General features: G+C 36.9%; 1 protein-coding gene across 1 annotated transcript; it reads left to right on the top strand.

Moving 5' to 3' along the window:
• Window positions 1–7,609: 7,609 nt before the first annotated feature.
• Window positions 7,610–16,939, top strand: LOC149076750 (ras-like protein family member 10B). The gene is made up of 3 exons (XM_089244391.1): window positions 7,610–8,034; window positions 13,792–13,959; window positions 16,172–16,939. The coding sequence occupies exons 2-3, from the start codon at window positions 13,929–13,931 to the stop codon at window positions 16,810–16,812; spliced, it is 672 nt and encodes a 223-aa protein (XP_089100517.1). The 5' UTR covers window positions 7,610–8,034; window positions 13,792–13,928; the 3' UTR covers window positions 16,813–16,939.
• Window positions 16,940–25,752: the final 8,813 nt, after the last annotated feature.

Raw genomic sequence — 25,752 nt, 5'->3', positions numbered from 1 at the left:
GATTTGGAACTTCGCCAATCTTTTAGCGTCTCTAACTCGCCCTTAAATACAGATATTTCAATGAAATAGGTGTAACCATATAAGATTTTTTCTCCGCGTTCCAAATATGTGCTTAGTTTTCGTGTAGGTCTTTCAGAAAGTTCACAAATCTGGATTTTTTTCAGATTTGATAATATATCGATTATTCACCATAATAAACGGTTCGGACCAAAACGGTTCGAGATAGGATAGGGTTGGTAGGTTGTTTCATGATCTACTTGGGCTCGTCTATCACCCCCTTTCGTTTGGCAGAATAGGTCAGATTCCCCCTGTTCTAAACTTGTGGTTCTCATTCTGTAATTTAGGGCCATAGAATTCGAAACTGACGTAAGTGAACATACGATAGCATGGTTTAGGGGCGCCGACATGAAGAAAATACTGGAGAGCTGAAAGTTGCTTGTCATCCCGTATATACTGGACTCAGCAGGTACGCAGGAGGAGGAAGGTGCATTGCATTGTTTTTTTTTCAAAAATTATTCGGAGGGGGGGCTCAAATGGTCTCAGCATCTAGGTTATATGGTATGGTTCTGAGGTACAGATTTCATCAAGACAAATACGGAAAATCTTTTCGATAAACAGGAAATTACTAAGATGTCATCAGCATTGTTTTTTAAAACTGTCAAATATGCTGTCAAAAAAGACGTGAAACTGAAGAGAGAAACAAAACAAAGAAATACCTCATTCTCCGAAACCAAACTTTTTCTCATAGTTACAGGTGTAACCCGGGTATAATTTACGATCAATAACGCTATTTCTTTGATAAGAGAAAGGCTCGTTTTCATTAAAAAAATCGCTTTATCCAAAATAAATTTATCAGCATTAGTGATACTGAAATACAGTAGACTCTCGATAATCCAGTCGTGCGCTAATCCATCCCGTTAACTGTCACTGTAGATAATTTCCCGTGCGCAGAACTTTTTACAGTGCACACCAATAAATGTGATGACAGCGAGACTCGTGGTTTCTGATAACAAAAATAACCGATTGATAACTGTATCCGGAAAATTCCAAGAGACTATACCTTTATTTTAATCGAACGGGAAGTAGGAAAACGGGATAACTCGGGTTTTATTTTTCATACAACTGATTGCAAAATGTTCAATCTGTCGTTTTCTTTTTCCATTTTGTTTTAAAATAGGATATTTTAACTTTAAGCTAAAATCCTGCGTTTATTCAGTCATTATGAGGAGTTTGAATGGAAGTATCTGATTGGGTTGGCGTATTATGGTAACTTTTTTAATGCATGGTACGTCCCATTGATAACCCAAGAAAGTCTTTCGGCCGAGTGAGTTACTATGAATCTGGTCTAATGAAAGAAACTGGCCAAGAATTTGAGAGGCTTTTGTTTTTACATTACATTTATGTAATGTAAAATTATTAATTAACTATAGCGGAGGCAAATTTTGTATCCATTACAGGTGGACCATTGCAAAAGAAACTTCACATCTTTACATGGATTATAGCTACTACTACTGCCTAAATACAGTAGGTCATTCTATTCTGAACCGAGTATGTAAACGATTGTCGATAAAGAAAGGTACACCTTCTGACCTACTGCTAGTCTTGAAAGTTGATAATGATTTTATCAGAGAAAAAGTCAGGATCTACCTCGCTGTCCAAATAGCACAAAAAAAAAGAATTGCCCATAGTGATATCCCGGAGTTGTGCTCTTTTTGGAGAAAAAAAGGTCACAAACGCTGGCTTATAGTAAATACGTCAGTACATTCTGAAAATCGTTGAATAAAAAATAACTAAAAACATCCGCAGGTGATTGGGTTCTTGTTTGTGTTATGATTCTAAAGAATTTAAAATTTTTCATATTCCCCTTTATCGAGCTTCCAGTTGCCTTTTGTGCCATAGACTAGCAGCTCAATTAGGGTATCAGAAACCTCCAGAAATCCCTGAAGGGATTTGAGAGGGAAAAAAAGGCAAATGAAAAGAGTAAATGAAAGATGTAGTGCTGTGTTGGAACTTGGAGGTTCAATCAAAGACGAATATAATGGTATTATACGCTCTTAAATCGTTTCCTCGCTCTATGTTGATGCAACGCACTCTGTTGGCGGCATATTTATCGACTCGTGTTTCATCATCATACATCGATAGCTTCTCTCTCCCGCTTTTATTCGAAGCGCTTTCAGTTTTTCTTCTTTTTTTCTCTCTCCCAAAATATTTTTTTTGCATCGCTGTGAAGTGTTTGAACGAGTTTCAATATGTTTTTTCGATGTTCCAATGTTAACAAACTCTCGTCCGGAAAAAACTAGAGAAAAAGAGAAAGAGGAATCTCTCTTTTTTTTCACTTTCCCTTTCTATATAATATTTCACAATAACGATAAAATATGAATGATGAAATGAAACCATTTATTCGATTCACCGTTTCGGCAATTCGTGGAATATTATTAAATACTGTAGTATATACCCCAAAAGACTACTTAAAAGAAGACTATTCGAAATTCTATAGATTGGACTCTCATTATGCTATAGCAATTCTTATCATAATAGCTGCTATGAGCAGTGCCGTCTTAACGCATGGGCCCACCTGGACACGGCCCGAGGGCCTCAAGAGAAGAGGGCCTCACAACAATGGGAACATTGAAATTTTCGAGAATTTTTCAGGTAGGGCCTCAGAAAAATCAATTGGTGCTGGGGCCCATGACGCTCTGAGGACGGCCCTGGCTATGAGGTGAACAGGTTTTTTTTTTCATTTTTACTCGTCTTTGTTTATTCATACACATTTGAATCATTCTTTTATGAACTTCTCATTCGCTGACCAACTATTAAACTTCGACTCTTTCTGTTTAATTATCGTAGGTCTGTGTTGATTGCAAGTGGTGTAATGCAGATTCAATGACAGTCATATTTTAACCCCTTATTTGGTACTTCTGTTTCAAGCAACAGTTTTCTGTATAAGGTTCTCTTATTTTAAAAGTGAAGGCATTTTATATTTTGAGCTCGTTTCGGCATTGACGCTGCTAAGCAACTCCTAAACATTCGATTCTTACTTGTGATATGTTCATGAAGTTTTTATAAATACCAGCAGAATGGCTCAAAGGTGCACGTCTCCTATTTCTTGACAAGCCAAGTACAAAAGGGTAAAAAGTCGTTCGTATAAAAAACGATTTTTTTAACCCTGGCATTTTTTGAGAGAAATACCATGTGCGGAGGAGACATATTGCCGCCCTTTATTCAACGATGATGGAAAAGTAAGTTGGCAAACAGAATGACATTTTTTAGCTATTAAAATCTCTATGTAAATCATATAAATGCAGTGTGCCCCCTGAAATGAAACGTCCCATATTTTTTTAAATATTGACAATACTTTTTTTTGCCGTGTAACAGCATTCAGGGTACCTCATTCGTTTATTATAACCCTTAAAAATTTTCTCCTATGGATATTCCAATGCTTGTCGATCATTTGATCCTTTTTGTCACACCACGATCATTTTCTACACACGAGGGCTAATTAGGCCGGGAACGCAGTTTACTGTCGGTGCCGAACGGCAGCCATTTTTTTATACTCACCGAGAGGTTGGCACGCTAACCCATAGGTGTGAGACTCAATGCGTTAGCAATATTTTTCTGTGTTTATGTCACCGTTTCTGCTGTACCTACACGTCAGGAAAGTTTCTGACAAGGACACATTGGGTATCGAACTTGTGACACATATAAACATCCTTTGACACTCTAAGCGAGTATCTTATCGACCTGGGCTACTGAGTTCATGCTTGTCAATTAAAGAGTAAATATGATGTCGAGCAGAGGCGCCCACATATTGAAAGGGAAGACCTGAACTGAAGGTTGCCCGTCGTTCCGTATATGCGTGACTCAGACACATACTCAGGAAGAGGAAGGATGTGGTGCATTGTATATTCATTAAGTATTGTAGGGGGTAGCTCAAATGTGTGTGGCCTCTGCTCCCTCACAAAATTTATTTGTGGGCGCTCAACTGGCCCTTCAGCCACTACGTTCCGGAGCCTATGGTGTCATGAGCTCAATTTCTTTCTACCTCAGAATATTCTGTTCGCGTCGTGATAAACGCGATCATATTAAGTTTAAATATATATCGACATTGCTCAAAAACGTACTCAAGATAATAGTTGTGCCGCATAAAGTTTATTCTTAAATTTTCATATTATATTATTATGTAACAACATCATTATCTCACTCACCCTCAAAGACAATATGTAAAAGAAAATATTAATCACTCACCAGACACCACTTGGAGCGATGGCCTTTTACGCCATTTACCGAGGCATCCCTTTTTGACGGCACCTTACATATTTACTTCCCTCTTGATCTCATTCCACGCACTAAGCGCATTTTAGCGCTTTAAGAGAAATTAAAGACACATCTTCACAAAAGGATCCGAAGTGCCTAGCACCTCAACGCTAAGGACTACACCCTCATCGAACTCACGAGAGCGAGCGTGTGTTCTCTGCTAGAAACCTTGGTGAACTGTTTGTCTCAACAAGCACAAATCAGAATTGCTTTAGTTTCAGTTTTCTTTGTTCGCATGAACTAATGTGATTGGCTAATAAGGTGCTTTTGCACTCATCACTTATTAAGAAAAAAAAGAAAGAAAAGGGGAAGGTGTTTTGGATTTCAACTGGAAAAATCCGGATTGTGGCGATAGCAATGATTCATAAGATGAAATAAGATGAAACGTGGCGTCTTTTCTAATGCCAGAGATATTTTGAAAAACAAGTATGTTATGGCCTGACGACTTTTATGTCATGATTATGCTTTCATATATTGGCGTCAATGTTGTTGATGAATCCCAGCAAGTTATATCTAATACAAATTAAATGAATGCGCTGCAGTTCTCAGCGTGGGAAAGAATGTAGGAAGATGTTAATGAACATATTAACTTTAAATTAATATTCGAAATGGGATTTTAGATTTTTAGAATGAATACTTTAAAGGAGAAATTGCGATCATGACAATTCAACCAATTTTTAGTCCCGCTTTAATTATAATGTAATCGGAGAATATATGACACATTTTTCCCACGCATTTTGCTACGTCGCAATTAGTCAGTCGCAATCGCATACAGTGAAACCTTGCTGCAACGATAATCGATAAAACGATGAATTCTTCTCGACAACGATATCTTTTAAAATCTTGTTTTGGATCACCCATATCATATAGTATAATACAAGGTGATTGAGAAAAGATGGGATAAACTTTAAGAGGTGATATATACACTCACCCATATATATATATAGCACACATTAATACAAGCAATTGCCATCCAAGAATGAATGGTCTAACATGAGACGCAAACGGCCGCTCCGTAAACATTAAAAACCACATTGAAGTTGAAATTTATCGGGAGAAAAAGAACATTATGCATGCTAATGTAACCTGGGGAAGAAGAAGAAACCATATGCAAATCTGCGTCACAGTGAATAAAAGACGCGGACCCAGTATTACTAAAGTGCGCCATTATTTCGTACCTTACAACTGTTAGAACGGTTGCACGCTGTAATAACTTCACGGTGCTGGCGTCCGCGTCTTTTATTCGATGTGAAGCAGATATGCATGCGCGGTTTCTTCTTCCCCAGGTTACATTTGCATGCATGGTGTTCTTTTTCTTCCGATAAATTTTAACAGAAATGCCGTTTTAACGTTTGCGGAGCGGCCGTTTTGATACGCTAGCGCGTGTTTCATGTTAGACCATGCATTTTTGAATGACAATTGTTTGTATTGGTGTGTACTATCAGCTGTTAAAGTTTTTTCCATCTTTTCTGAATCACCCTGTACAGTCAAAGTCTTCTCGATACAACGATATCCTTTACTACGATAAACTTCTCTAAAACGATATTATTTGAAGAGATTTTCAAAAACTGCTACAACGATATTTTTTTTATATTTCGCTCGAAATATCGTTCAATATACAGTCGACACTCGTTATAACGACCCCACGTTATAGCGATCATTCCATTACAAAGACGACGCGGTGGCGACAGTGGGGGGTTCGTCACTATGACCACTCGTCCACCACAATACACCAAATATATCAATATTATGATATTATTAGAAGTACCCGGAAGAGCCAAAAAATATATGACGAGTTAGAAAATACAGTCGACGCTCGATATAACGACCCCCAACCCCTTCGTCTCGTCGAAAACGGGCGTTATTTGGGGGACAGTTACTATATCGAAAGTAAAACATATATGATAGTTGTTCGGTGAAAACGTTTGGGAGTTATCCTACCGGTCTTTGTAATGGAATGATCGCTATAACGTGGGGTCGTTATAACGAGTGTCGACTGTATATTGAACGATATTTCGAGCGAAATATAAAAAAAAATATCGTTGTAGCGGTTTTTGAAAATCTCTTCAAATAATATCGTTTTAGAGAAGTTTATCGTAGTAAAGTATATCGTTGTATCGAGAAGACTTTAACTGTACAGGGTGATTCAGAAAAGATGGAAAACTTTAAAGCTGATAGTGCACACCAATACAAACACTTGTCATCCAAAAATGCATGGTTTAACATGAAACACGCGCTAGCGCGTATGGAAACGGCCGCTTCGCAAACGTTAAAACGGCATTTCTGTTGAAATTTATCGGGAGAAAAAGAACATCATTCATGCTAATGTAACCTGGGGAAGAAGAAGAAACTGTATGCAAATCTACTTCAAAGCGAATAAAAGGCGCGGACGCCAGCACCGTGAAGTTATTCCAGCGTGCAACCGTTCTAATAATTGTAACGTACGAAATAATGGCGCATTTCAGTAATACTGAGTCCGCAAATAAGTGAATATACCCTGTATATTCATTTGTTCATTATAGATTATATTCATTGAAGTTTTTATTTTGTAATTAGCGCGAGTGAATCGTTTGGAATTTTCATGATTATTGACTGTGTTTTGGTAAATTTTTAAACCGAAACCTAACGCCATAGTTCAAAACAGTAAATACAGCCGTTGTATGTTGCATTGAAAATATTAATTTAAAAAAATTAAGGTAAATTGAAAAAGTTAATATTTATATTTTTTAGCTGATTGCAGTTTCATAGAGTTGTTAATGCCACAGCCAAGTTTTGTATCAAATGTCATATTTTATTTCAATTTTAGAATCAACCGTGGAATTTTTATTCCTTTGAACTCTTCATGAAACGCGCTGTATAAAAAAGGAACCATCAACTGGAAGCCGACTTTGAACCCTTCTCAACATTTTTTCCATTAAATAATTCAAAACCCATAAAACCCTTATCTACGCTCGTATTTTGCAACATTTTTCCCGATGATTAGTAACTATTCTTATTTGTTATAATGTCTTTGGTGAGTTAAAAAAATTTGTCTCGAGAGATTCATTTACTAGTTCTGTGTGACAAAACATTTAAGAAGATAAATTACTTAAAGGTCCTTTTTTCAGAAAAGATTCAGCACAATAATTTATTTCATTAATATTTAAATAAAAAATATAAGATTGAGATGGTGGTGGGGGTGGTCTCTGATCCGCAGCGACGTCCTTCAAAAGTGGGGGAAGGTGGAAACTCCGGAAAATCGAAAAACTCGTCGGATTTGCGGAGACGGGAAAGAGCTGCGCCGTTTTTAACGATTAGTTTGGCGGCGCCTTCTGCCTGAGGAACGTCCAGCTCCAGCACTAGTCACTGCAACACGAACGGATATTAAACAAAAGACAGCCAAAGAAGAAGTGCTTCAAACACCTTTACTAGTTCATCATCGATCCACAAAAGAAGGTGACCTCTTCAACGACCCGATCGAGCGCCACGCCGAGAATCGGCTCTGCTCGCCTTTCATCCCAGCCAGTATCAACGTTCAACTCAACAATCCAACTACCTACAACCGACCCTTTACTCTCACTCTCTGTTCCTCCGAGATGATGCTGACCTGCGGGGAATCGGGATGGTGTTGATGAGCGTGCTCAAGGTTCGAATGGTTCCCGGACTCATAACAACACCCATCGGCATGGAATGTTATGACGGGAGAAATTCCACCACTGCTGATGTTCTACTGATGATGCGGTGAGTATTAAAATAAAAATCCGTTTTTTTTTCAGTACTGTTGAAGTAATTCTTTTACTCTAACCGAAGAATTAAATCATGCGAAATGATTTTAATGTTTATATTTTTCTCATGTTTTGAATTTAAGCTCCCCTTCACGGGTCTACGAGGGGTCTAAGTGGAATAAAGTACCTACTGTGAAAACAAAAAACAAAATTAAATATTAGGGTATTAAATGAGTATAGATACTACTAGTTTGATTTTCTTTCCTACGGAGTGACTTCCAAAAACTTCAATATAGTTATGGCCTACTTATTCTTGAAAAATCTTCTCATTCTCTAGAGCAGAGCATCCCAAACTTTTTGTTCCATCGCCAAATTCTATAGAATTTTTTATTCTCTCATGTCGCCCTAACTCAAGCCAACCCATAGGGTCTTATGTTATACCCATAGCTTATACTCCCCCCCCCCCCACCCCATGGAGCAATATTGCTCACTTTAGGAAATACTGCTCTAGGGAAATTATTTCTCACTCTCCAGAGATATCTTCTCTCACTTTGGTCCCCGAACTTGTCCGAAACACAGTTTAAAGAGCTTTTGAGAGAGAAAGAGAGAATAAGTTAAAAAAAACCCAATTACCAACACGTTGTTTCCTCGTTCGATTATAATTCTTAAAATTAAAAACAAAATCTTCTCGTTCACTGGTATTACTTTGAACGAGCATTTAAAATGCATTAATCAGTCATCTGGCTACGACGACACAGGACGCCGTGTCGATTTTCGGGTCTAATTATTTCAATTTTTGAGAACTAATTAGTAATTATTTCAATTGTTAATTTTTTTTGTTGACGTGCTAAAAACACAGTTAAGAACATAATTAAGAGAGAGAGAGAGAGAGTCAGTTTCAATGTATTCATAAAAAATATTTTAACCAAGAAAATATATTTTATTAGCTTCCAACTTTTAAAGAAGGGAAAACGGAGAAATTAATTGGCCAGATGATTGGTTAAATGCCTAAAGAAAAGAGTCGAAATGAAATGGGCTGTCTCAAGAACAGCCAAGTTATCGGAAAGCAGAAAATAGTCGAAAAAAATATTTTTACAGTATAATTAAGAGAGGTTAATTGTTTCGATTAATTCCTACGAGAGAAATGAAGGAATAATGTTCTTACTTTCATCTGTAACCTCCTAGAAATTTCGATGCTTAAACTACGAAATTTACGCGATCAAGGAACCAAAAAATTGCGGTGTGTTTTGTACCATACTAATACTTGATGCTTTCACGACCTTAGGATTATTGCAATCTAATCTTAAGAAACCCTCCCGTCATATTAAAATCGAAGTAGGCTACTTGAACGGTTCGTGATTGGAGAGTTGGATAACTACCGTTAAGGAAAGACGAGAACTCACAAATATGCTCGTTTTCATCTTCAGTTTGTTTCAGCCGTGAGCACAATCCAATTATAGGCGCCGAGAGAAAACGTGATGTTACGATTCAATGTCGATATCTCATTAGTTTTTATGAGTGGGAAAAGTATTCTTGGTGTATTTTCCAAGGATTATACTACATATTCAATTAACAATGTTGGAGAGGAGAAAAATATCAGAAATGTCACACAAAAACATTGGCAACTGTTCAGCGGAAATCATAAGTATTTTTATTATTAAACTTTCAAATCTTCAGTTCAATTTAGTACCAATTTTGTTTCTCTCTCTCTCTTGAAAATTTTAATGGAATTTTAAAAGTAGCTGACTTGATGCCAAAAGAATAAAAAGTATTTGTTGAAAATAGTACACATGTACACATAATAATTATAGAACCAACATGGTATTGCCGGCCATTTTTTGTCAGTTTCGTTTTCATAGAGGCCTTTAATTGTGGGTTTTCGATTCGATTACACAGTTTTATAATGTATGTTTGCCGTTGCTCTTTAGGTGTGCGAACTGAGCTCGTCTCCTTCACCATCGTTTTCCTGTTTATTAGAGAACTAGCTGTAACCCGAAGCTTCGCTCGCGTGGATTTGGTAATCAGAAAATTGTTCTACAATGATTTCTCCCATATAACATTTGGACCCCCTTTGGGTGTTAATTTTTCAGAAATCCCGTCGTAGTGATTCTCAGTATTATAAAATATAATACTCACCAAATGTCATATTTATAGCTTTTGCGCTGTTTGGTCTCAGCAATGATTGCGCCATATAACCTTTGAAACCTCCCCCCCCCCCTCAGATGTTGAACTAAATACCCATTTTTAGTGTGTGTGTCTACAAACTAAAACTACTGACAAAGTTTTATATTTATAGCTTCAGCGGTTTCGGCAAAGCCTGATTTTTCTATATAACCTTTGAAAATTCTCTTATAACCCCCTTCAGTCGAAGGGGTCGAAGTTCCAAAAACCCTTTCTTAGTGGGTATGTACTTCATGAAATGAAACTACTCAACGCATTTCATATTCATAACTTCAGCGGTTCCGGCTCGGCGATAATGAATCAATGAATCAGCCAGGACATGTCATTATAAATATTAGATTAATGGCGAGAATGATTGCTTTAAATACGATGATAGGAAAATTATGTACGGGAACGTTATTCAACGTATATTAGAAACATATCTTCCCTATCAATCAACATAGGAAGGAGTTGATGAAGTGGATGAAAAAATTACTATGTATGACTGAAACGCCGTTTTCGAAAATTTTAAATCATATTTTAAGGAGACAGATAGATGGTAACTGTATTTTTGAGACATATGCGGGGTGAAACACGTGTTTCCCACGCCAAGACCGAAAAATCCACAACCCGAGTGGCAACTTTCATTTCTACATGTGCTTAAAAAACGTATAATGAAATTCTTAACAGAAAATTCTTTCTAAGCTCACCTTTGGAATAAAGTTCCCACCTATAAGAATAAAGGGAAAATATAGAGAAATTGAAACTATTATCCCAACAGTTAAAATATGTACAGTCAAGTGCCTATACTTGGAACAGCGGCCTTACTTGGGGCGATTTGGATTTTTTTTTATGTTGGTAGCCCTGACGGTTGTTGTAAGTTACGTTTAAAGCAGGCCATCACGTTTGTTTGTTGTTGTGTTAGCATTTCATGATTAGTTTCAGTAGTGTAGAACGTATTTCGGTTGAGAAAAAGTTTCACATGTGTTTTCCCGAAAATTGGTAAGTTTTTTAGTGAACTATGTACTAAGGTTTGTATGAGAGTTAAGTTTGGACATGGGGGGGGGGGAGGGTTCTCTGATTTAGGGCAATGTTAGGGGAATGCCGGTTGTTTTTTGTTGTTTTTTTTAAATCACCATTATTGTTACGTACAGCCCGGCTTAAGTAGAAAAAAAAAATCAAGTTTGTCTTTGGGAAACTGTCCCATGTTAGGCACTGTTGTCCTAAGTTAGAAAATGCATGATCATAATGTTTTCACAAGTTTACGTGCGGTGCATCGTTTATTTATGCAAACTTACATAGGAGGTAAAACAGATGCGTTCTCATTTCTTGATGGTGTTTTACAAGTGAGATATAGAGAATTGTGAGACCCCTTGGCGTTCGCAGAGATCGCTACGCTTTTGCGGTCTAGCTTTTCAAACATTGCAATGTTTCTCTTTGTTCGTTGATGTCAGCCACACAGCCGGTACACACACATTAACCTTTCTCTAGTTTTTAAGTTTTCTACTTCCTAAGTTCATGCGTTCCTTTTTTGAATGCGTGCTGTGGTTTGTAATATTTTCTCACCAGGGAACTTATTCTGTGATTTTTTCAGTGACGTTATTTTTCATGTGATTTTTCTGAACTTTTTCCAGTTTATTATTGTCTAAGGCATAGTTTCCCAACCTTTTTGTCGCATTGCCCCCTTCTTCAGAAATTGTTTTTCGTAGCGCCCCCAACGCAATCTAACCCATAGAATCCTATGCTACATTCGTAGCTGCTACCGCGTCCCCCCCCCCCCCGGGGGGCGTTAACGCTCACGTTAGGAATCACTGGTTTAAGGACTTTTTTTAGAAAGATTTAACCTGTTCCAAGTTAAAATCAACGCACTCAAACATGCGACACATAAACTATATTGTCCAAGCTAAGGTACTCAATCCCAACTTGGGACAAACGCCATTTTATTTTTTAGGTACTTAATGTGCACCTAAAATTTTCAAATTATCAGTACAAAGTGCCTAGACACCTTTCAGAATGTATTTTTTTAATTTTAACATTATATTGAGGGGGTTAATTTTTCAGTGCAAAATTGTTCTTCAAAATTGTCATTCAAATTTGTTCCAAGTATGGACACTTGACTGTATATATGCCAAGTATAAATATGTGATATATGTGATATATATTTATACAGGGTGTTCTATTAATGGACCGACAAACTCAGAGGGTTGTTAGTAGGCATCAAGAGGAACAAAAATTGCAATGAAACATGGTGTCGCAAACCACGTTGACAGGGTGAAAATCACGAAAAACGCATGCAGGCTCTGAGTGCAGAGGAGACGAAAGGTGGATGTCAATTGACCGCTGAATGCGTTCGTGGGTTCGCTCATCATATCTGACGCGTAAGCAGCGTTGCAAAACACATGCGCTGCGGACGACGTAAATTAGCGCTATTGCGGTAGTAAGCACGTGTAGCAGTTAATTGTCTGTTTCAATGAGTATCGTGATGGTTGACTACACGAACGAGGAATACGCTGATATGCATCTGATTTACGGCCGAGCAGAGGGCAATGGGTGCTTAGCGCAGCGGATGTACCAACAGCAATATTCGATGAAGCATTGTCCTTATTATCGTACATTTTGTCGTTCCAGCGTGACGTCGGCACCTGCATGCGTTTTTTGCGATTTTCACCCTCTCAACGTGGTTTGCAACACCATGTTTCTTTGCAATTTTTGTTCTTGATGTCTACTAACAACCCTTTGAGTTTGTTGGTCCATTAACAGAACACCCTGTATATATATATTAAAAAAATAGGAAAGGAAAAACAGTATTGTAGATGAGTAGATAAGAGAGGGTACAGTAGATTTCTATTTTCATTCTCACCCTACATCTTCTCTTTCGCTCTTTCTTGTATACAGTAGAAAGATTAGAAAGATATATTTTTTGTGGGGGGAAAATCACTAACAGGAGTGTAGAAAAAAAGGGAGGAAAAGAAACAACTTCGGTTCACAAGGTTACAATAAAGCTTCGTAATTACCGTGAAACGATAAGAGCATATTATTGATAATTTTTGTCGTACCACGGTTATTTTCTGCTCATGAGAGCTATTCAGACCGGAACGTACAATTTATTGCCGATTCAAACTCCAGCGTTCGACATGTTTGCTTTCTTTTGTCCTCACCGGGAGGTTGGTGCTCTTACCCCTCGGTGTGGGATTCCCTGCATTTGGAATCTTTTTCTGTGGTCATTATTTTTTGTGGGAGTAATCTGATGCTTACGATCCAAAGTATGAACTAACAATAACAAAATTATCAACGGGAATGTCTCTTTATTGCATTACAGTGAAACTCGCTACAACGATATCGATATAACGGTAAATCCCTCTAAACAACGATATTTTTTCGAGTCTTGTTTGGAAATGTCTACTCTGTTAATGTTAAAATGCCAAGTCCCTATATAACAACAATCCCTTTCAAACGATATTTTCTCTTGGTCCACAGAGTATCGTTATATCGAGGTTACACTGTATTTTTATTAATGACATTGTTGGGAAATTTCTTCACAGTGTTTGTTTTTTGTGATCCTTGAGTTTCATAACAAAATTTTGTTTGTCCCGTCCAATGTTGTTGCTCGTAGAAATCATCGTGGCTTCCTTGCTCCAGAGGAACATTAGCGTCCACGGTAGAGGATGAGGCCTACTAGAAATCGCCCCAGGAAAGCGTGTGGAATGCTCATTGTGGAAACCAGACCAAGTGCTCAACGTTCTTGTCGAAATGTCGATGAAGAGTCGAGATAACCCATTAGGTGAGCTATTACTACTATTCCCGCAATCGTTGGCGACTATAAGTAAAATCCACATCGACGAGTTATCAATACCAAAATAACTATATTTTCTTTTCTTACTGACTCACTTTATAGTTCTCAAATAGAGTATTGCGGCTTCGTGGACCAATATTTGGCGAAGGCATCGCATTTTAATGTGTGTTTAAAAAGTGAATATGAACCTTCCCTAACAGACACCTCCCGTTAGCGAACACTTTTCTGCTCCCCGGTCCTGTGGAATAGAGCTTAAATGTATTTCACTCCCCGTAAGCGGACAGTAAAATCAGGCAAACTCTGGATTTTTTTTTAAAAACCCTGATTTGCTCATTTTTTTTTCAAACTCTGATTTGTTAATTTTTGGTCATAAACCGAGAATTTATCATATTCAACTAAAATTTATGTTTAATACCAAGCTCGTGTTGGTAAATATGATAGATCGTCAATTAATTACTTAATTAACTGAACATAACTATGGTGCAGGACGGTAATTCCGAATGGTAATGTTAGTTTTGTTTGCACATGTTTATACGTATGAAGAAAGCTAACATTACAAGATTGATAATGTTTTTATGAATGGTTTTATGTTCTTGACATTTAGTTTAATTAATTCAATTTTTATTACAAAATGCGTGTAGTGTACATCATACCCGTTCGCATCATGTACTGATAAAAATAATTAATTGGTTCAATGAAGAGAAGAAAGGTTATGGTTTTATATATAAATGTTTTGCATATCTTTCACATTTTCCATGTTTATTTGGGAATTATACATAATCGCAGGTGAAAGTGATAAAATGTAGTAAAATTTCAAATCAAGCTTTCTTTATTAGAACAGTTGGTGATTATGCATAGCACCGTCGTTCACTTTTACACTCACACACACAGTATATATGTATAGTAACATATACATTTTAACATAAACATTTGTAGGAACTAATTGCTATCGAAGGCAAACGTCGTGTAAATGGGAAAGTCGTATAAACGACGTTCCACTGTACATTGTGCCTCTCCATTAGCGGAAGAAATGTTTAGTCCCATGGGTGTCCGTTATCGAGAAGTTAATTATTGTGCCAATAACCCAATTGGCACAATATTGATATTCCGCCGCGGGTTAACGATATCTGAGCAGGGAAGCCACGGATATCAAACGGTCGAGAATCATTTACATCGCAATTATTTGCTGTATACTCGTGCACTCAGACTGGTGATCGAACCGAATAACAGCAATTATGAATTGCAGTAAAGATTCCATTCAGCTTTTGAGTTATAATCATCTATTCCCCCCTCCCCTTCTCCATAACAAACAGCAATACTAAATCTAAACGATTATTTTGGATCATACGATTATTTGGATTTGCTACATAATATTAGCTTTATTCCAGCAATTATGCTTTTACGTAATCAGACGATGATCGAGAGCTAACCACTCCGAATTTTTTTTTTCATTCTGTAATTAATGACTGCTCAAAGTGATTACGAGCTTAATGACTTCCCGAGGGAAACTTTAAGGATATATAGAGCACTATAATTAAAATAACACACTCATTTAGGAATTCACAAGAATGAGCTTCTGCTCAGGAATCGGATTTTACGTATCATTATAAATACCAGATATAAGCTTCTTTTAATGGTCAATGCTCCCAATTGGCAACATCGGTTTTATTAATCGTAAAAAAAAAATACTTTTTGTTCATTAAGGCACTTGGTTTTTTTCCTCTGAACGAATGAGTTCCCAAACTTAACTCACATTCATACTTCAGTACTTATGTCATAAATTTAATTTCTTAAAATAGTCTATTCTTGAGGAAGAATGAAATTTAATTTTTTTGTTGTTGTTGTGTACGGGCAAGTCCAGAAAACATAGAGAAATTTTTTTAATGAATTTTTGATTGATATGTCTAAACTTCTGAAGGATCAGAAAGGGAAATAAAAAGAAAAAGACAAAAATCGATCTAAATCTGCATTCGGCCGGTAGAAGGTTTTAATACACGGTAATTTATATATATAGGGAGGAAAACAGATTTAGTACTAGTTATAATTGTTTTCTTTTTTCGTGTGTGGATTCCAAACTAGTTTTCATGATGCTATTAGTGTATGAAGATAAATTGTATATAAGAGTTTAAGGCCGGGATTACAATGATGCATACCGGTAGAAAATTGACACTTTCTTGAACTCTTATTTGTTGTCTTTCAGTTATCCTCAACTTTACCATGCATATGGTAAAGGTTGTGATGTTAGGAGCTTCTGCAGTGGGAAAGACGTCGATCATACGTCGCTTCGTGTGGAACGAATTCAGCGAAGATTACCGCCAGACAGAATCCAAAGAGACCTACCACCCGACTCTTCTGTTCAACGACAAGATCTACGATCTTCAGCTCGTCGACTTGCCCGTTATACCATATTTCCCGTCGGACACTCTCTACGAATGGACCGACTTCAGGAACTACGGGCTCCGCAGTGCCTCGGCCTACGTTCTAGTATTCGATCTCAACGATCTCGAGTCCTTCCAGTACGTCAAAACTATACGGGATCAGATCTACGACACTCGAGATATGCACAACGTACCACTGTTCGTGGTCGGAAACAAGCAGGACTTGCTGAGTGGACGAGAGAGGAGAGAAGTTGCGGGTCTCGTCAAGAAGCACTGGAAGTGCGGATACGTCGAGTGCTCGGCTCGTCACAACTGGCACGTCGTCATGCTGTTCAGAGAACTCGTCAGAGCGTTAGACTACGCGTACGACTATGGTCAGAAGGCCGCCACCGCCCGATTCGAAAGTTTACACTCGCATAGAGATCACAGGCGAAACCATCAAGACAAATGTAAGATTATGTAGACACAACACAAAAAAATGTCGACGATATAGATGGAAAAAAAATGGATTTTCTTTCGTTCGTAGCACATGGGTGTCTTTGTCTAGCTGTATCACTTAACAAATTAAGAAATAAACAAATAACGGCTCAGGCGTTGGGTTTTGATAATGGTTATTACTTTCCATGTCGATTCATCTCGCTTATGTTTTAGTGCTCATTGATCTATAATTATAATGACGAGGTTCACCAATTTAAGTGTGATTATCTTTGTTATTACGAAAATATAATTCTATGTTTCGTCAGGCAGTGCATGGATAAATTACACCCTGTTGGGGGCGGGGAAGTCGGACGTCTTCTGTTTTAGACTTATGGGTAACCTGACCATGATATAGAAGACCTTATGCCTGAATTAGTCTTAGGAGTGCCCGACACCATGTTCCGAAATACTGAGAACGCTCAAGCACCCGCAGCACTCCCTTGGCTGCGAAGCCACTGCACGCTGTTTCCCGGGGGAAAGCATTTTCAATCTTTCAGGTATGATTCCCTGAGTAGACAGCAAACTTTTGTTTTCCGAATTCACCTCAGCATAATCTCCAGAAAAGTCTCTTTACTTGAAAGGTTCAGTTTGTTTGAAGTGAAATTTAATTGAATGGTCAATATATTTGCAAACATTTATTCGGTATTTAATTCTTATAATTTAGAAATATATAAATAAATATATGTATATAGTTGAACATCATTCATGAAATAAAATAGCACCATGTAGAGATTTGTAATGTGAAAAAAAGTCATTACTCGGATAAGCAGTCAACATAACAAGCTTTAAACTTGACTCAAATCCTCATCTGTTAATAATTTTCAAGTTGGGCCAATGCAGTTTGATATCTAGAATAGAAAAGATTGAAAATTTCAGTATTATATATGTATGAAAATAACGAAGTCTTGAAGGTTGAATGTCGAGGGGGTTTGATGCTGAAAGGGATTGTGTGTCCCTGAAAAAAAAAATCAATATAGCGTGGGTGCTGAGGCTTCATTTAACTTTAACCCTTTGGTCGCGGGAACAGTCGGCGAAATGTTTTCCCTATCTGTAGAAGCGGAAAAAAATGCACTTTTTTCTAACTTTTCTTTTGTGAAAGATAGACGGCAATCAAACTCACAGACGTTGCAAATTTAACACAATCGAAAAAAATGGGTGATATGATGAACACAAAATCTAGGTTTGAACCCATTGCTACCGGTACATTAATGACTAAAAGTAGACACTACACCAGCCCATGTATACTTATTCTTTACAGTGCAAGGAAACCTGTCAGAGAATAGAGAAATACTAAAAAAAAAGCTGCAACATGCGTACGCCATCTGCACGCCATTTTAAGAATATAATCTTTAAAAAAAACCATTTCAGATCATCACAGATGGATTGATCAGGTTACTGCGCTCATCATCTTTGGATGATGGGAGAGCTTTAAGGGCTAAATTGACTAAATGTTTTCCCTTTTGTGGCACCAAAAGAGTGCAGAAATGTGAGTCAGAATCTGTTTATTTTTGTGTGACTTTTAAATGCCTCGAACGTTCATTTTAAGCAATTTTTCATCGTATGTTAGGCACAGTTCATTTCTCTGACGAACACGGATAAAACAATCGAACGGATAATAATTTGAAATATCGTCCCCTCTCATGCAAGAAACACGGTTGTGCAATGTCCTTGGAGGGAAAAAAACGTGGAAACTGACGTTTGAATGTTTACTCTACACATGTTACTCTATCGAATTATTTTCCTAAAATGTTTTGTGATATGTTTTCCAATACACATTCGCGTTTCAGGCAAAACTTAGATAGATTGTACAGTAATAGATAGCAAAATAGGGTATCCAATCAGCTGATTAAAAAAAGTGAAAGTTTGCACATTCATGCTTCTAGCATGAGGGAGGACGATATGTAATCAAATAGCTCAAGAAAAACTTTGCTAGTTTTCAAGAAAATCACTCTAATTAATGTTAATGGTGACTTTTTTTTCGTAAATGTGTGGAAAGTGCTCGGAAATTTTGTTTCCACGTTGAAGTATCGATGTTATTTAGTTTACCTCCATAAAAGAAACACTTCTCCGTTATTGTCACGGTAATCACATATTGACACACGTAAGTCATTAAGATTAGCATCTTGAGGAGTTAAATAATATTTCAGGCAATTTCCTAACTGCTTAACAGACAAGGTGCAACCAATTATTTGCCCAGTAAATATCAACTCGTATTTCCCCCAGCGCTAACTCGAACGCATAATACTGAGTAATAACGCGTAATTATTGAGCGTAAAGGGATATCTACTCGGAGATGTCTACTGGACATTTCTTTCTTCTCTGCTGCTGCAGGCAGGGCCGTAGCCAAGCATGAGGTGACGAGGTGAGGCACGTTTACAGGGGAGGCATTTTTTGTGTCAGATTTGTTATGACAGTGTTTTTGATGTGTGTACACATTCAGTCTGTAATGGGAATCGTCTATGTGTGACAGACTCCTCTTCTTGCAAACAAGGTGCCATAAAAAGCCACTAGCTTTTTGTCATTTTTCTGCAGTGGGGCTTCAAAAATAATATATTTTCTTTGTTTTAACCCGACTCAGGGCCGCTACTAAATGCTTGGTCAGCCGAGGCAAACACGCATTTCGGCGCCCCCTTGTAATGTTGAAAGAAAGGTTGAAAGGTGAAATTTGCGCAGTCTCTGGGCCAGCGCCAGAGGCACAAGACTCGGCTTCTTCCCCCTCCCCCCGTTCTTGCCATGATCCGACTTCTCCCCCTCAATTTGAAAGCACAAAATATCACCAGAAACGTCGATACTATATTAGTAGCAAGTTTGTCTCCGACAAAGAACACCTTAAATTTTTGAGTTACTCATGTTCGGTGTCTTTTCTGTGGGATTGGACCAGTGTTTCTCAAAGTATGCCGAGGATACTAGGGGCGTCGTGAACCTCTGTTAAGGACATCGTGGCGAGCTGTTGACATTGATGATTGCCAACTTGGTGCTTTGACGTGACTTTTTTTATATTCTTAGGAGCCGTGGATAAACGTTGCCATGACAAGGGAGCTACGGTCGGCAAAAGTATGAGAACTGGTACCCTAAAACACCAGTGTGATCAGCTCTTTCCCAGAGGAACGCTACTCACACTTTGGAAACCACTGTATTAGACTAATAGTCGTGAACTCTTTTCAGACAGGCGTATTCAAAGGGCAACAAAAAATTATTCGCCTCAGGCACCGAAATTTCTTGGACCGGCCCGGCTGTAGGTGTGTAATAGAAATATTTACACAACAGCATGTTCTGAGCAAAGATTTCCCCTAAAATGGCTAATTTTCATGGGTCATACAAATAATAATTATCTCTATGAAGGGAATTCCCATACGGAGGAAAGGAATATGCAGCAGATATCTTTATTCCACGAAATTCATGCAGGGGGCAGGAACTATAGGAAAGTGGGGGGTTGACTGACCGGATGGAAAATTTTTATGGAGAAACAAAAAAACGGTGATAAAAATTATCGAATTTTACAGTGGAGAGAGTGGACAAATCGTGTTTGCCTCCCATCACAAAAATCACAGTTATGGCTCCGTTATATATGCTAATATAGGCCAGGGATGCCCAACCTCTGGCTGGCGGGGCAAATGCGGCCCGAGAACGCGTTCCATCCGGCCCGTTAAAGGTCTTACGGTGGAAACGTACTAATACATACAACACGCTGGATGTAATGCGCTGACGCAACAGCTTCCCTCCCCCCCCCAGTTGCAGACCTGATTGTGATGCCCCGTATTTTTCCTGATCAAATGCAACAGATTATATCTGTATATATATGTGACCATTTTTAAAATATGGTTATTAAATATGTACCTTTATACTCAAATATAGTTATTTCATACATTGCAATAAAATATAAATACTTCATGCACACTTCTTTTGGATAGCACACATCTCACTATATTTTTAATACGCACTTAGAATTTTTTTAAAAGTCAACCTTGGTTGTAACGTCACTTCGGTTATAACGACAACATTTCGCAGAATAACCTAGTTTCACCGTAATAACTATTAATTATGCTCACTGTAATCAGGGTCACCTTAATGAGTTTCGGAGCCGGATAGAAGCATTTTCAGAGTCTCTTTTCAAATTATGTAAAAAAATGTAACCCTGCAACATCCCGAATCAAAATGCCAACAAGAAAATGCAGTGGAATATTGAATTAATGTACAAAAATAAAAATAAATGAAAAATTTTGAAAATGAACAAAACTTTTCAATAGTGTGGTGCTCCGTTGCCGACCCGGAGCTGGACTTCGTTTGCCAAACCGTTAAGACACCAATGACATAATAAAATACCATCACGTCCATTTATGGGAGTAAAGCAATCTCAGTAATCAAATTGAGCGAGAATGTTTACTTGCGGCGTTTCTGGTCGATCGGAAGAATCTTTACAACGCTGGGATAAGAGCCAAGAAAAGATGGAATCTAGTTGGTGTGGTCTTTGGTTTGTATAATCCATTCATCAAACAAGAATCACTTGCAACCGCCATCGCTTGCTTTATCGTCGATGCAACCAAAATAGACGTCAGAGAATCAGGGTTGAAAGAAAAGTAAGAAATGCATCATGAATTTCAGTTAACGGGAGAGAAAAAGAAAAAGCACAAGAGGGTGATTGAATTGAATGGGCAGAAGATGATGAGCTCCACATTATCATCATATAATGTGCGCGTTCATACTTCTCTCTTCCACCAGTAAACAAAAGACGACTTCGTTGCTAGGATACTTTTGATTCGATCGTATTCTCTCGTCTCAGAGGAGAAACCAAGAAAAATAAAAACCCAAAAAAGAAAAAAAAAAACTAGATCAGCAGTTGCTGAGAAAATTCGATTAATACGAGATGAATTGATAAATGAATGCGGAGCGAGCACTACATATGTCTGCTCGGAAATCTCATCTAGAAAAATATAACATCTTTCTAAACAAAAATATGGTGGGAAAATTGCTTTCTGTACGCATAAAATTGTGAGAAAAGGGCTGTTCATCTTGTATTTTTCTGATGGGAAAAATTCCTAGGGGTGATATTAAACTTTTTTCAACAAAGACGAGATGAAATATTAGACTTGCGTTAGAGATATTCAAATCGGGGGGGGGGGGGAATGAAGCTGTTCTGGCTACACTTGTGAACCGTGAGCAAAGAGAGAAAAAATATCCTTAAAAATCAGGGGTCTTCAACGCACAGCCCCCCACGGAGCACATTTGGCCCTGAAGGATTTTTGTTGTGGTCCGCCAATTATTTTTAGAAAATGGTTGAAAACATCAGAAGACGATTAATTCTAGAATTAATGAAATAATTTTTTATTTTTGAAAACAAAATAATTTCAGAATTTGCGAAAAAAAAGAACAAAAATGAATTCGTGAAATAACTTCACAGTGAATAAAAATATTGAGAAGGAAAATAATTTTAGAATTTCCGAAATAAAATGATTAACGAATTAAAGTGATTTCAGATAAAAATTAGTAATTAATCAAAAACTTTTTAAAAATTTGTGAAAAGAAATTATTTCTGAACTAACTAAAATTGATAATTGTTAAAAAAATATTTCAGAATAAATAAAAGTCCAATTATTTTTGTCCCTGTTTAACTCGGGGCTCCATTGGCCCCTTCTATTAAAGTGACACTAAATTACATGAGTTATGGCACGCGTGCTTTGTGAGAAGTTTCAGTTTGGCTCGCCGTCTCTGAAAGGTTGAAGAACCCCTGCATTAAATGAATAAAGGAGAGCATGATATATTCTCAAGGTGACTGTAGTAATAGTCAAAACTGAAGGACGTACAATCTAATTTTAAAAAAAAACCTAGCTTAATTAAATTTTGAGTAGGATTTTAGTGAATGGTCTTTCTCTCTCTCTCCTTTGAGCATGTCTGACAAATCGCTTTTGATTTTTCTCAGTTCTTCGAATGATATTCCGTAAGAATTAAGTAATGCGCACATTGCAGTTGTATGGGCATCACGAAAACTCGTGTCCGATTCCCACAAGCAGCCCAGTCACCCTTTCAAGTACGTATGTAACGCCCATTCTGATGGAGGTATTTTGATAAAACTTGGTATATACGTTAGTTGGACCGGGGGAGGGGGAAGAAAGATTCAATTAAAAACTAATACTTCAAATTTTAACCACCAGGTGAAAAAGTGGCGCTTTATCGCATTGCATATTTCCCATGGTCCAAATAACGTATATACCAAGTTTCATCGAAATACCTAAATCAGAATGGGTGCTTCATAGGTCGGAGCAGTATCATTATAATTAAGTTTAGTAGTGTCAGTTGAATTGTACTGACACTACTCCGACCCAGGGTTCGCCAATGTGCAGCTAGATGGATGTGATTCACGCATCAAAAAATTCAATTTTACTCTTCCAAATTTTGTTGAGCAGTGGAAATACTCTTACAAATTTTCGGTGGTACAGTTATTTCTTACTGATAAAAAAAAGCTCCCTCTTTTTTACAAAAGCATCCCTTGAAATTTTGGAGAGGAATGAAATTATTCTTCAAAATTATATTTCTGGATAACACTGCTTCGACCGTTGTGGTGGACGTAATTCATTGAAATTTGGTTTATTCGTTATTTGGATCATGGGAAAAAGATAACTGTGATAAAAAAGCGCCACTTTTTTCACCTGGTGGTCAAAAATTGAATTTTTTATATTGAATCTTTCTTTTCTCCATGTTCCTATATAACGTTTCATCAAAATACCCCCATCAGAATGCAAACTACATACGCCTGAGTAGCGTCAGTTTATTTATAACCACCCTGTCTTTCCTATACGGGCAGATTCGCCACATGATACGCTACTAACAAAACACGAACATTTAGTCATCTTTTTTTTGCCACTTTATTTGGACGATAGATAGCAGCAATTCTTCTGTATACAGGGTGTGCCAGCTAGAGATATCCAATAGGAATGGAATACACGGAAAGAAGGAAATTAAGTAAATTTCAAATTTTATTCATAAATACAGAAAATACAGAACAATATAAGCGGGATAAAAATTGCTAAGAAGTCGAGACATGGCTCTTACTAGCAATCACAGTTTTTTTTGGACTTTTAGACATCAGTTGTAAGGATTTGATTCAGAATTGGATAAGATAATAATAAATGAAAGAAGACAAAAAAAAAATGAAAAATAAAAAAACGAAGAGAAAAAAGGGGGAGGGGGAACTCGAAAATGACAAATATGAAAAAATACTTAGTGGTGGCAATTGCGGTGCAGCAACAATAGTAATCGGAAATAATTTGTTTGATCTGTTTTCCCATCATTTGATTCAGACATTTTTTTAATTTAACTTAATTAAAACGTCAAAAGAAAAATAAACAATAGATTTAAAAAAAAGTGTTGAAAGTGTTATGAAGGTAGTCAGAAAAAATTGAGAGGTAACCTGTGTCAAATGGAAAGTAATATGATTAAGAAAAACGGTTGGTGAATGTAAAAATTTTTTAAAAGAAATGTTCAATGTGTGTGTTGGTGATAGTAAAAAAAGATGTTTTTCAAGATTTTCTTAAAAGTACTGTGCTATTACTGTGCTAGTATAGATACTGTGCTATTAATAATTTCATTTGGTAAATTATTGTAAAAATTTGGAATCAGATAGGTGAAATGTTTTTTACCAACTGTTTTATTAATTTTTGGAATCAAATAAAAATGATTCAATCATGGGGAAAATCTAAAGAAAATAGGTTTTTTTTTTCAGAATAAAAATAGATTTTAGAAAGTATAAATACCACAAAAAGGGAGGACATTTAATTGAATAAAAAGCTCATGGGACGATGAACTATCGTTGTTAGTGATTAGTCTTTTTTGAATACAAATCAAATGGTGTAGATTAGTAATGTATTCAGATCCCCAAATTGATAGTTCGTAAAGCAGATGAGAATGACAAAAAAGCGTAATATAATACCAAAAGAAATGAGGAGTTGATATATGATTCGAGGTAGTAGAATCTGTAAGTAAGATATCGAAGTTTACAATGAATATGCTGCATATGTGATTTCCATTTTAGGTTCGAATCAATTAAAACTACTAAGTATTTAATGGTATTAATCTGCTCACGATCAACACAGTCAGAAGGGGTACGGAGACAGTCAAATTTGTGGAAGATAAGATTAAAGCTTTGTTGAACATCTGATTGCAAAGAAAAATTAAGGAATTTAGGAATTTCTACTAATTTATTCGAGGCAATTAGTAGAAAACCAATTCCTGATTTTAATTAAGTCACTGTTAATAATGTTAGTCAGTGAATGGTAGTCTTTTGCCTTATAAATTAAAACTGTGTCATCGGCAAATGTTATAATCTTGGCTGCGGAATTGAGCTCACAGAGGTCATTGATGAAAACAAGAAAAGTAAAGGACCAAGAATAGATCCCTGAGGTACACCATGATTAATTTTCATTAACTTATCAACTACATCACAACATTTCACATGTTGTCTATTAGTTAGGTAGGATTTTAATAGGTCCAGCGGAATCCCTCTCACTCCACAAAAGTTTAATTTTTCAAGAAGTATTTTATGGCACACACTGCAAATGTTTTTTTATATCGAGGAAAATAGCTATTGTTTTATAGGAGTTATCAGTATTTTTAACAACTGTATAACTAAATTCCAATAAGGCCGATTCAGTATTTTTATTTGGGAGAAACCCAAATTGATTAAGTGAAAAAAAATTTGAGTGATGAAGAAAGGAATAAAGTCTATTTCTAATTAATGTTTTGAAAATTTTTGAGACAGAATCCAAAGCAGAAATAGGTCTGTAATTATTTAAGTCGTTTATGTCACCTGCTTTATACAAAGGTGTGTGTGACTAGCAATTTTCAAGCTATCTGGAAAAATCCCATAAACAGGAGTTTATTAGCTGTGCCATCGTTTCAATCGTTTTAAATGGAAGTTTTTTATAATACGTGC

The sequence above is a fragment of the Pholcus phalangioides genome, unplaced genomic scaffold (assembly GCF_987345545.1).
Source record: "Pholcus phalangioides strain wild (caught in Gottingen) unplaced genomic scaffold, Ppha-v1.0 ptg000015l_1, whole genome shotgun sequence".
Lineage (NCBI taxonomy): Eukaryota > Metazoa > Arthropoda > Arachnida > Araneae > Pholcidae > Pholcus > Pholcus phalangioides.
The sequence above is the reverse complement of the archived record's forward strand: the minus strand, read 5'-3'. Positions and strand labels throughout refer to the sequence as shown.

Excerpts from the sequence above, each read along its gene's own strand:
- LOC149076750 (XM_089244391.1), top strand. The coding sequence starts at position 13,929 with ATGTCGATGAAGAGTCGAGATAACCCATTAG. Across the intron at positions 13,960-16,171 it reads GAGTCGAGATAACCCATTAG|TTATCCTCAACTTTACCATG; the intron begins GTGAGCTATTAC and ends GTTGTCTTTCAG.